The 12,248-nt window shown below is 35.4% G+C and overlaps 2 protein-coding genes across 2 annotated transcripts in view; one reads left to right on the forward strand and one right to left on the reverse strand.

Annotated features, from left to right (window-relative positions):
• LOC107594388 (methylosome subunit pICln-like) overlaps positions 1–5,282 on the forward strand; it is a 7,682-nt gene extending 2,400 nt beyond the window's left edge. Inside the window, exons 2-7 of the mRNA XM_016284409.1 lie at positions 1,504–1,640; positions 1,717–1,848; positions 1,930–2,043; positions 3,105–3,290; positions 3,646–3,713; positions 5,268–5,282. Of these exons, the coding sequence (XP_016139895.1) occupies positions 1,504–1,640; positions 1,717–1,848; positions 1,930–2,043; positions 3,105–3,290; positions 3,646–3,713; positions 5,268–5,282 (652 nt within the window). The remainder of the gene's footprint in view (positions 1–1,503; positions 1,641–1,716; positions 1,849–1,929; positions 2,044–3,104; positions 3,291–3,645; positions 3,714–5,267) is intronic.
• A 1,373-nt stretch (positions 5,283–6,655) lies between these two features.
• LOC107594401 (aquaporin-11-like) lies at positions 6,656–9,958 on the reverse strand. Its single transcript, XM_016284421.1, has 3 exons — positions 9,248–9,958; positions 7,611–7,727; positions 6,656–7,254 (listed from the first exon to the last, which is right to left on the reverse strand). The coding sequence occupies exons 1-3, from the start codon at positions 9,843–9,845 to the stop codon at positions 7,142–7,144; spliced, it is 828 nt and encodes a 275-aa protein (XP_016139907.1). The 5' UTR covers positions 9,846–9,958; the 3' UTR covers positions 6,656–7,141.
• Between the last annotated feature and the right edge of the window lie 2,290 nt (positions 9,959–12,248).

The raw sequence follows: 12,248 nt of genomic DNA on the forward strand, positions 1-12,248 counted from the left end.
CACAGAGAGTGAGTGAGAGTGTGAGAGTGAGAGTGTGAGAGTGAGAGTGTGAGAGAGTGTGTGAGAGTGTGAGAGTGTGAGTGTGAGTGTGAGTGTGAGAGTGAGTGTGAGTGAGTGTGAGAGTGTGTGAGTGTGAGAGTGAGAGTGTGAGAGTGTGAGTGAGAGAGAGTGAGAGTGTGAGTGAGAGAGAGTGTGAGAGTGTGTGTGTGAGAGTGAGAGTGAGAGTGAGTGTGAGAGAGTGAGAGTGAGAGTGAGAGTGAGTGTGAGAGAGTGAGAGTGTGAGTGAGTGTGAGAGAGTGTGAGTGAGTGTGAGAGTGTGAGTGAGTGAGAGTGTGAGTGAGTGAGAGTGTGAGTGTGAGAGTGTGAGAGTGTGAGTGTGAGAGAGTGTGAGAGAGTGAGTGAGAGTGAGAGTGTGAGTGTGAGTGTGAGTGTGAGAGTGAGTGTGAGTGAGTGTGAGAGTGTGTGAGTGTGAGAGTGAGAGTGTGAGAGTGTGAGTGAGAGAGAGTGAGAGTGTGAGTGAGAGAGAGAGAGTGAGTGAGTGTGAGAGAGTGAGAGTGTGAGAGAGTGAGAGTGTGTGAGAGAGTGAGTGTGAGTGTGAGAGAGTGTGAGTGTGAGAGAGTGTGAGAGTGTGAGTGAGAGAGTGAGAGAGTGTGAGTGTCCTACAGCAGAAGACCTGTGCACGCATTTAGTTATTTATGTATGCTTAAACTCTAAAAATAAACACACATTATGGCTAGCAAGGGTAGTAGACACATTACGAAAAGTAATGAGTTAGTACAGTGGTAGCATGAGATAGTAATATGGTATCATTCAATATAGTGATATATAAATAAGTAACGTTATCTAAATGTATTTATTTGTTAATATATTTTTTATTTATTATATGTAATTATATGTATTACAATATATTGTACATAATATTATATAAATACAAAGTAATTATTTATTTTTTGATTGTTTATGTATTATATTTAGAATATATATATATATATATATATATATATACAAATGTATATGTTTTATATTTAATTAGACATTTATTTTATGTATATTTTATATTTATAATGTATAATACTTGTTATAAATGTAAATAATTATATTTTTATATATTTGTATATTTCATTATTTTATGTAAAATATATTCCATAATATAATATCATATTTTTATTATTGTCCGTTTTATATTTATCATATTAATTGTTATATAATTTATATATTTAGTTATTTATTACCCATTTATTTATTTCTCTCTTTATTTTGTGATACTTTATATAAATGGTTATTTATATATCAATTTATTTATTTTTCATTACTTATATGTATTATATTAATAATTATGTATTATACGTTTTATACACAAACACACACACACACACTCATACATAGTATTTTCATGGTATCTCATATCAAAAACAAGCAACAAACAAACAAAAACATGGTTTTAGCATGCCATGATGTTTTTTGGGATATCTGTACTAATGCAGCTGTTCTCTGTCCTCGCAGGCATCTGTCCTGGTTTGATGGTTCAGGGATGGGTTTCTGTCTCGAGTACCCCTCCATCAGTCTGCACGCGATCTCACGAGATCTCAGCGCCTTTCCAGAAGAGCACCTGTATGTGATGGTCAATGCAAAACTGGACGGTGAGGCATCATCTTCCAAACAGAGATGCTCTGGTATCCAGAGGTTTGACCTGACCGATCTTCTTTGTGTTTCCAGATGAAGCTGAAGCAGAGCAGCAGGATAAAGCTTCGGATGATGCAGGAGAGGACGACGAGGAGAGCGACAGCGACAGTGAAGACTCAGGAACCATCACAGAGATCCGCTTCGTGCCCAGTGATAAAGCCGCATGTGAGTGTGTGGAGCGAGCGTGGATGAGTTGAGCGTGAGCATCACTGCTGGATGAGTGACGGTGTGTGTTTGTGTGTGCAGTGGAGCCCATGTTCTCCGCCATGTGCGACTGTCAGGCCCTGCACCCCGACCCCGATGACGCCGACACCGATGATGACGATTACGAGGGAGAGGAGTATGACGTCGAGGAGGCTGGTGAGAGTCATTTGGATCCATAATGCATCTAGCGCAGTGGTTCTCAGCCTTTTGGACTCCAAGGTCCCCCAGAGTCCAAGACAATATTCAAAAGCCCCTCAAACAGGCCAAGACATTTCTGGTGCAAAAGCTGCTGTAACGACAAAGCCTTTTTTATTTACACAAACCATGAATAAATGAAATCTTTCATTCTAGAATACTGGAACAAACTACTTTTAAATAATTCAATTCTACAACAATTAAACAAACAACTTTTTAATAAATTCTAAATTCAGTCAATTCAATTCTGTCATTCTTAAAATAATGTAATAAACTGCTTATAAAAAAAGAAAAAAAAATTCTGTATAAAATTACAATTAAAATGAAGATAATTAAATTCTGTAATTCTAGAAAAATGAAAATAATAATAAAAAAAAAGAAAAATTTCTGTAATCCTTAAAAATAATGAAATAAACTACTTATAAGTGATTAAAATTGAAAAAAATTAATTCCGTAATTCTAGATGTTTTGGTGTTTTTCATAGTTCACTCTTTTTTTGAGCAATGAATTTACATTGATTAATTACAAGATGAGTTTTAAAATCCTTTTTACTCTCAAATGGCAGTTTCTCAGAAAGTCACTACATGATTAAATATTTTAGTGCATGAAATAACTAGAAGAATCTATATTCATTATATACATTTTCATGACTTTTAAAGATTTGATCATTTTCCATGACACTTCCAGGTCTATTAAAAATCGAATGAAATTGAAAAACTAATAAAAAAAAAAGAAAAGATTTTAATTTTGTTTTTTTAATATAATAATTTAAATTCCAAATTAAAATAACAAATATGATGTCAGCTTACATTTGGATTTTTAGCAGGTTTAGGTTATTTTAAAGCTGGTTTGGCCTTTTTAGAGTCATCTTGAGCTCTTTTTAAAGCTTCCTGAGGCCCCCTAATGACTCCTGGCTCCTGGTTGACAACCACTGATCTGGTTTCTCTCTGCTTTTTAATGGAATATTAAAGTCCGCTTTCACATGGTTTCAATGCTTTTGTATTATTTCTGTTTTCTCTCAGAGCAAGAGCAGGGTCAGGGTCAGGGCGACGTCCCCACGTTTTACACCTATGAGGAGGGTTTGTCTCACCTGACGGCCGAGGGTCAGGCCACACTGGACCGGCTACAGGGGATGCTGGCCCAGTCCGTCGCACAGCAGTACCACATGGCTGGAGTCAGGACCGACGTGCCTTCGGCCGAATTCGAAGGTCTGTGTGTGACAAAACTCATTATTCATACAGTTTACTTCAGTAGTGGTGGTCTAGTTTAGTTGGTGGTCCCACAATATTGTACCATAGTAACTATAGTTTCCAATATTATTAATATAAAATATATTGCTAAAATGTAGATAACACTTTACAATAAGGTCTCATTTGTTAACATGTGATGCATGAGCTAACAATATGCAGTTTTTTTTTAGTGGACTTCAAGTCGCCTTTCCTCCTGTTTAATCCCTTATATTGTTCAGTGCTGTAATCGAACAGATATTCCATGCATTTATCATGAATGAATGTGTGTTCAGGCAGTGCTGGAGTTTGTGTGATTTCTCTCTCTCTTGATTAGGACTTAGTCCTGATGACAGATTACAGCGGCGACACACAGAACAGGCCCAGGCTGAGCAGCTTGCACAAGTACAAAATCTTTCAGAAATGTTTATATATCTTAAATGCATATCTGTTGGCCTCTAAACGAACTCCATACTTATTCTCATGAGACCTGAGCGTGAGTGTGCTGAGATGATTTAGCTAATGATTCACTCATGATACTTTACACACCTTCTAAAACTTCCTCCCAACCTTTTAACAATCAGTAGTTCTGAAGAGAATCAGTGCTTTTGTAATTAAAGCACCCTGAATAATCCCATCATTATTGTATTTCACACATTAAGAAAACTCAAGTAGCACTCAAATGTAAGCTTAAAGGTACAGTTCACCCCAAAATTAAAATTAGCTGAAAATTGTCACTCTCAGACCATCCACGATTTTGAGTTTGTTTCCTCATGGGAGCAGATTTGGAGAAATGTAACACTACATCACTGTTTCAGCAATGGATGCTCTGCAGTGAATGGGTGCCGTCAGAATGAGAGTCCAAGCAGCTGATAAAAACATCACAATAATCCACACCACTCCAGTCCATCAGTTAATGTCTTGTGAAGCCAAAAGCTGTGTTTGTAAAACAAATCCATCAAGATGTTTTTTTAACTTCAACCCCTTGTTTCCAGCCAAAATACAGGTCCATAATCCATAATAACACTTCCTCAAGTGAAAAAAGTGAAATCTCCTGTTGTCCTTCACATCAAAATCCTCATATATATATAATTGTTTAGAGCTGTTTTGGCTTGTAAGCTGTGCTTGATCTGTGCAGATTTCTCTCCTGATTCAGACCAGATGGACTTTTCACTGGAGGAAGTAATATTATGGATAGAGGTATTTTGGCGAGAAGCGACAGTTTAAAGTTAAAAAAGTATTAATGATGGATTTGTTTATTACAATCATGCAGCTTTTCACTCCATACGATGTTAACTGATGGACTGGAGTAGGGTTGTGCCGATAGACGATAGAGAGGTATCGCCTGTGGCTGATGCCTTTGACGATAGCAAGACGATTATTATTATTATCATTATTATCATTATTATCAGGCTAGTAATACTATCTAATTAAATATTAGGGCTTATTTGTTGCATTATATTTACAGTATTGCATGTTCTAACCAATCACACACGATTATGCTGAGTTTATGAATGCATTGGCCAATCAGAGGCGTTCAGATGAGTCCTCGTTATTATCAGGCTAGTAATACTATCTAATTAAATATTAGGGCTTATTTGTTGCATTATATTTACAGTATTGCGTGTTTTTACAGTATTGCGTGTTCTAACCAATCACACACGATTATGCTGAGTTTATGAATGCATTGGCCAATCAGAGGCGTTCAGATGAGTCCTCGCTGAAGCAGCGGAGCTCCGTTGTTCAGCGCGCGCTGACTGAATTCTGATTTGCAAATTTTCTCATTATAAACAACAAAGTGCAGATGTACGTGCGATGTAAGTATAAGAGATTTATTCATCACATAGTGTAGATTCACTGATTTAAACGGGAGTGTTTTTAAAGTGCATAAACTCGCGCTAGACTGAGCTTGTGATGATGTTCTTTGGTAATGTAATGTTCTTTGCTCGTTTTCTGCAGCTGCTTTTTGAGTAACCGAGGAAATGTAAGCATTAGAATTAGTCATTTACGATGTTTCTATTAATTTGTTATCATGTTAAATACAAATTCAGTCATATTAAAAACATTGGGCTGCTTTTAGTCTTACGCTGGAGTTGGTTCACTTTCTCGCAATGAAACTAAGTAAATAATTACATAAATTACCGCGATAATATCGTGCATCGGCGATCTCACAGGCTGACGATATGAAAATTGAGCATATCGCCCAACACTAGACTGGAGTGCTGTGGATTATTGTGATGTTTTTATCAGCTGTTCTGACTCTCATTCTGACGGCACCCATTCACTGCAGAGCATCCACCGGTGAGCAAGATTTCTCCAAATCTGATGAAGAAACAAACTCCCCTACATCTTGGATGGCCTGAGGATGAGGATGACATTTACAGCAAATTTTTATTTCTGGGTGAACTATTCCTTTAAAGATGGAATTTGACCGCACATCAAGTCAACAATTTGCATTCATGTGTGAACACCCTGCTACAGCTCACAATTGTTCACTTTCATTTGTTCTGTTTTGCTTGCCTTTTGTTGCACGCTGTAGTGAAAAATAAATTGCCAGATCAGTTTGGTTCAGCACATCTGTGCGTTCACAAAAGTTCAAAGGTCCATCAGAAACTATTTCACAACAGCCTGTTTGCCCTCTCAGGTTACATAACCACTGAGCCATGTGCTTTTATGTAAAGTTTAATTACAAACAGATTTTATCACTGCTTTATTTAAATCCTCGTAACACAGGAGTGTGTTATTATCCCATATTATACATTCTGCATTGGCTTGTAGACGCGGCACTCAATCCGGTCTGGTCTACCCAGGTTATTTTACCCAGAATAATCCAAAAGCACTGCAAAACTGTGTTTAAGATTAGTAGTACTACTATAACATTTACCTTTTACTAGGTAAGAACCATCGCTAGTAGAATCTAACACAAAATAGTATTCTAACAGCAATAGAACACTTCAGGTCTCTTATTCCAGCAATGTCCATCTGTTAAAATATGATTTAACAAAACCATGTGCCATGTGCTTTTTATGAATGTTACTGTAAACCTGCAGCTATATGTCATTAGAGATTCATTGTGCTTCATGAATATGCATGTTCTTATTAAAAAAGACATTTTGAAAGCATTTTAGATTTCACCAAAAACCATCTAAAAAAGAAAAACATTCAGGACCCTTCAATTTCGTTATTCAGAGTTTCTGCAGGTTTTATGAAGATAAATGTAAGACTTTAAAGAAAAAAATGAAAGTAATAAACTGAATGGAACACAATACTTTAATATGGTCTCTAAATGTAAATGTCTTGTATTAGTGCAAATGTCTAAAGATTTTCATATCAAGATACATTTATTAGAGAAGCAAAATAACTAAAGTCTTGTTTTCTGAGAAATTGATTAAAACGAACAAGTATCTGCTAGTAGGCTTAGACAAATCAACTTGATTCAAATGGAAAAGGTTTCATTCGCCATTGACAGATGTTTGTTCTTGTTGTAGTCAAACTCGCTTATTTTTGTTCGATTTCTCAGAAAACAAGACTTCATATGTTCAGTTTGCATCTCAAGAAAGTATATCTTGATTTAAGGATGTTCAGATATTTGTATTAGAAATACAAGACAAAATACTGAGGAAGATACTCATTTGTCCTGTGCATCCAACATTTATGTTATGAATTTAAGACTTTCTGCTCTAAGACCTTTTTAGGCCTTGAGAAGGGCGAATTAAGACCTTTTAAAACCTGCAGAAACCCTGGTTAAAACTTGGAGATGAGCTGGAGAATTACAGTGTATATTCACAGTATATAATCACATATGCAATCAGAGTCTGTCATAAGGCATTAGATCACTTCATCTTTTTCGTCTCGAGTCTATTAGAGTTCAGGTGCTTTGGAATTGTGCTTTTCCCTGAAATAGCAGGGATCACTTTGTCAAAAAGCAGCAGAGAGCCTGTCATACCTGTAAGATAAACAGCATGAAGAACACATAGAACTGTATTTTTCTTGCTGTTGTTAATAAATACTATGAGTTAACATGCACACATGTGCTTTATGATTGTAGGTATGGTTTGTGAGCAAATAAACACTGAGACATACATGTGGTGCTTAAATGATTCTCAGACATTTTGCTGAGTAGTTAGTGTTGTTCATGATTTTCCTCTGGCACTAAAGACACTTTATTGATTGGCCTTTTGTTATACTTGTTTGACAGGATACACTTGTTTTCCTAACAAAAATAACAATTATTTAATTACAGAACAGTCTCTGAAGGATTTCTTCAAAGGTCAAAGTGAATGTTGTAATACTAATGCTCACCCAGTATTGGTCCAATCCAGTACACAAAACTGTACTCCGCAAAAGTGTTCCCAGGACAGGGGAACTGTATCGAGAACGCCAGTGCCGGGTTAAACACCGCGCCAGTGAGATGACCACCTTCACACAATACAGTACAGAATGAACGATAGATAGAATGAACGATAGCAAAAAATGGTGATAGATATATAGGATGAACGATAGAAAAAATTATAGACAGATAGATAGAAAAAATGATAGATATACAAACAGATAAGATAGATATAGATAGAATGAACGATAGAAAAATAAAGATAGATAGAAAGAAAAATTATAGATATACAAACAGATAGATGATAGATAAGATAGATAGAAACATGACAGATATACAGATAGATAGAAAAATTATAGATATACAAACCGATAAATAGAATGAACGCTAGAAAAATAAAGATAGATAGAAAAATGATAGATATACAAACAGATAGATAGAAAGAAAAATTATAGATATACAAACAGATAGAAAGAAAAATGAGATATACAAACAGATAGATAGATAGAAAAATTATAGAGATAGATAGAAAAATTATAGATATACAAACAGATAGATGATAGATAAGATAGAAAGAAACATGATAGATATACAGATAGATAGATAGAAAAATGACAGATAAGACAGAAAAATGATAGATATACAAACAGATAGAAAGAAAAATGAGATATACAAACAGATAGATAGATAGAAAAATTATAGAGATAGATAGAAAAATTATAGATATACAAACAGATAGATGATAGATAAGATAGAAAGAAACATGATAGATATACAGATAGATAGATAGAAAAATGACAGATAAGACAGAAAAATGATAGATATACAAACAGATAGAAAGAAAAATGAGATATACAAACAGATAGATAGATAGAAAAATTATAGAGATAGATAGAAAAATTATAGATATACAAACAGATAGATGATAGATAAGATAGAAAGAAACATGATAGATATACAGATAGATAGATAGAAAAATGACAGATAAGACAGAAAAATGATAGATATACAAACAGATAAGATAGATATAGATAGAATGAACGATAGAAAAATAAAGATAGATAGAAAGAAAAATTATAGATATACAAACAGATAGATGATAGATAAGATAGATAGAAACATGACAGATATACAGATAGATAGAAAAATTATAGATATACAAACAGATAAATAGAATGAACGCTAGAAAAATAAAGATAGATAGAAAAATGATAGATATACAAACAGATAGATAGAAAGAAAAATTATAGATATACAAACAGATAGAAAGAAAAATGAGATATACAAACAGATAGATAGATAGAAAAATTATAGAGATAGATAGAAAAATTATAGATATACAAACAGATAGATGATAGATAAGATAGAAAGAAACATGATAGATATACAGATAGATAGATAGAAAAATGACAGATAAGACAGAAAAATGATAGATATACAAACAGATAGAAAGAAAAATGAGATATACAAACAGATAGATAGAAAGAAAAATGATGAGATATACAAATAGATAGATGCTTTTGATTTGACATGCATGTGGGAAAAGCCAATAAGAACACGTGCACAGCTTATAGAGTACAGCGGTGGTAGCTGTGGTCAGTGCACACACCTGCATAGACTAATATGGTGATGACAGCAGCTATCGCAGGAACGCGATATTTCTCCTCCACCCTCTCCACGTTAAACGCCGCAGTGTGCATCACAAACGCGCAGCCCAGCTCCACCGCGGCGGCCTGCAGCAGAGGCGCGTTAACGGGGCTGTTCGTGCATGAAAAGCCCGTCAGCGAGTGCTGCGCGTGCAGGTCAGAGAGCGCCAGGGCCCACGCGTGAGGCATGACGCGCCGCGCCGCCTCCGCCGCGAGCAGCTGGCATGAGATCCGCGTCAGTGCGCATCGCCGCGTCAGAGTCCCGAGGTAGAGCTGCTCCAGAGCGCCGGTCGGGCTACAGATCGCGCCGCGGAATGAAAGTCCGTGCACCACCGAGATGAGGAAGGTGAGCGTCAGCGCGATCTGCGGCTCCAGTCCGCCCATCTCCGCGAGCAGCTTTAACTCGTGCGTGCATGCACACAGCTGAAAAGTGGAGATCAACTCGAGCGCATAGATGATCCAGTTTCGATTTGGGAATAGATATAAAGCCGTTCTCCTCGCCACTTCGCTAAAAACTACAATCCCCAGCAGCAAGGACAGGGAGCCGGTGAGATCGGCCATCTCTGCATCGCATGATCCTCCGAATACTCGTGTTAAACTCTGATCCAGTTTTAGGCGACTTTACAACGACCACGCCTCCGCGCCAATAGCCCCGCTCACTTCGATTCAATCAGTGCAACCCACTATTGCAAAAAGCTTGGCTCATGAATATTAAAAAGATGATGCTAGAGACTTCCTGGAGTGTCTATAATAAAAACTATAATCAGTGTTGGGAAGGTTACTTTGGTACAAGTTGCTCTATTTAAAATGTAATAAGTAGTGTAACTATCTCAATTACTTTAAAGTAATGCAACTGATTACATTTGATTACTTTTCAAAATTTCTAGCAAGTGTTTTCAACTGTTTTTCATTTTCAAACTATTATAGCAGGCCGGGTTAACCTTACAGTATAGAACTCAGCACTGATGTCAGACTGTGAATATTGCAAGTCACTATGAGTCGCTATTCTTATGAGTCATGGTGATCTGGGCAAAACCAAAAAGGTCATTATAGTATCAAAGTTCAAAAAGGAAATGTATTTGATATGATACATAAACAGATATGCATGTACATCATATCTAATAAATCAAAAAAATAAATATAATGTGCATAATTCTCTCTTCAAAAAGTTGCCTTCTGGCCAAAACAGCCAGGCACTATATTTCAGGCTATATTCAGCCTGAAAATGAAAACATTCATAACTATACATTGTCCAACACAACTGACATATTTATACATAGAATCTGAAAAGTGTACATTTGTAAACTACACACTTGTAAATAACATATGTACATTCATTTAAACAATTATGTTTTCCCTATATTTCTACTTCTGTATATAGTGCATTATTTAATTTTCTGTTTTTCTTATATTAGTGTTATATTCCATTTCTACTGAGTTATTCCCATGTATGTCTGCACTATCAAGTATGTTGCACTATGTCTGTACTTTCTTCTGCACTGGAAGCTCCTGTCGTCAAGTCAAATTCCTTGTGTGTGTGTGTGTGTGTGTGTGTAAACATACTTGGTAATAAAGCTCTTTCTAACTTCTGACTAATAGCTAATGAATCAAAAATCTAAATGGTTAATTTAGCTATTTTGATTAAATATTGTATATATTATCCATAATAATAAAAAAACAAACAAAGCAATTATTAAACATTTACAGGTGCTTCATCACCTTTAACAGTGGTAATCCTCAACATTGGCTGGTCTGTTATCTGTTAATTACCTGCAGAGGGCGCTGAGATACTTGAGTTTCCAACTTAGTTACTGTAATAACATTACTGTTTGCAGTAACTAGTAGTGCAACTAATTACTAATAAGATTTCAGTAATAATATTACAGTTACCGTCCATAAAACAGCGTAGTTACTTAGTTACTTTTGATGCCTCAACACCACTGATTTAAAATCCAACAATCAAATAATTCCTAGATTTATTTTCATAATTTTCACGACTCACACATGCATGTGATGTCCCCAATGCAGCAGGCGAGCTTGGAATATGGAAAAGCTTACATTCGGCAGATAGAAATATTGCATTATATTGATTTTATCAGGAAAAAAGATGATCTGAACACTGTTGTGTAAGTTGTGGGTTTACTGTACTCTGGCATTACATCCCTCTGATCAGCACGTGGTACATTATATTACTATAATTAAAAATCTTTTTGGAAAATTAAACAGTTTCTTACTAACTTATGTGATTTGATAAAATAGCCTACATAATGAAATTTTAATCGTACATGGGTAACGGAGAAATTACAGTTAGCTTCAAGCTACACATGACAATTAATGAGATTAATATAACACTTCTACTTGAATGTCACTATCAGTCATTATTGAGTGTTTGTAATAACTTCTGACTGCGATCCAATGTGGATTTTGGTGAAATGATGAGGCAGAAATATGTTGTTAGTAACATTCTAGAAGCATTTTATGTGGAAGTTACACAGTGACAACTTCTGTGAGGTGTGAAGAAAAAGTAATGTAACTAATTACTGTCGCCAGTAAGTAATAAGTAAAGTAACAATATTACTTTAGAAAGGAGTAACTAGTAATGAGTACTATATTACATTCTTTGAGTAACTAGCCCAACACTGATTAACACACACACACATACACACACACACACACACACACATATATATATATTTGTTGTCATTTTTATCTGATAAAAATTAAGTTCATAGTAATATAATACATATTAACACTGACTGTTAAAACTACAGTAAAACAGTATTATTGTGAAATATTATTACAGAATTGTTTGTTGTCTACACACACACACACACACAACACAACAAACAATTCTGTAATAACATTTCACAATTATACTGTTATATAATACTGTATATATAATATATCCTTTGAATATACCCTTATTCTGTCTGTCTATCTATCTATCTATCTGTCTGTCTGTCT

This window comes from Sinocyclocheilus grahami, unplaced genomic scaffold (genome assembly GCF_001515645.1).
Source record: "Sinocyclocheilus grahami isolate Dianchi unplaced genomic scaffold, SAMN03320097.WGS_v1.1 scaffold182.1, whole genome shotgun sequence".
In the NCBI taxonomy this organism is placed as follows: Eukaryota; Metazoa; Chordata; class Actinopteri; order Cypriniformes; family Cyprinidae; genus Sinocyclocheilus; species Sinocyclocheilus grahami.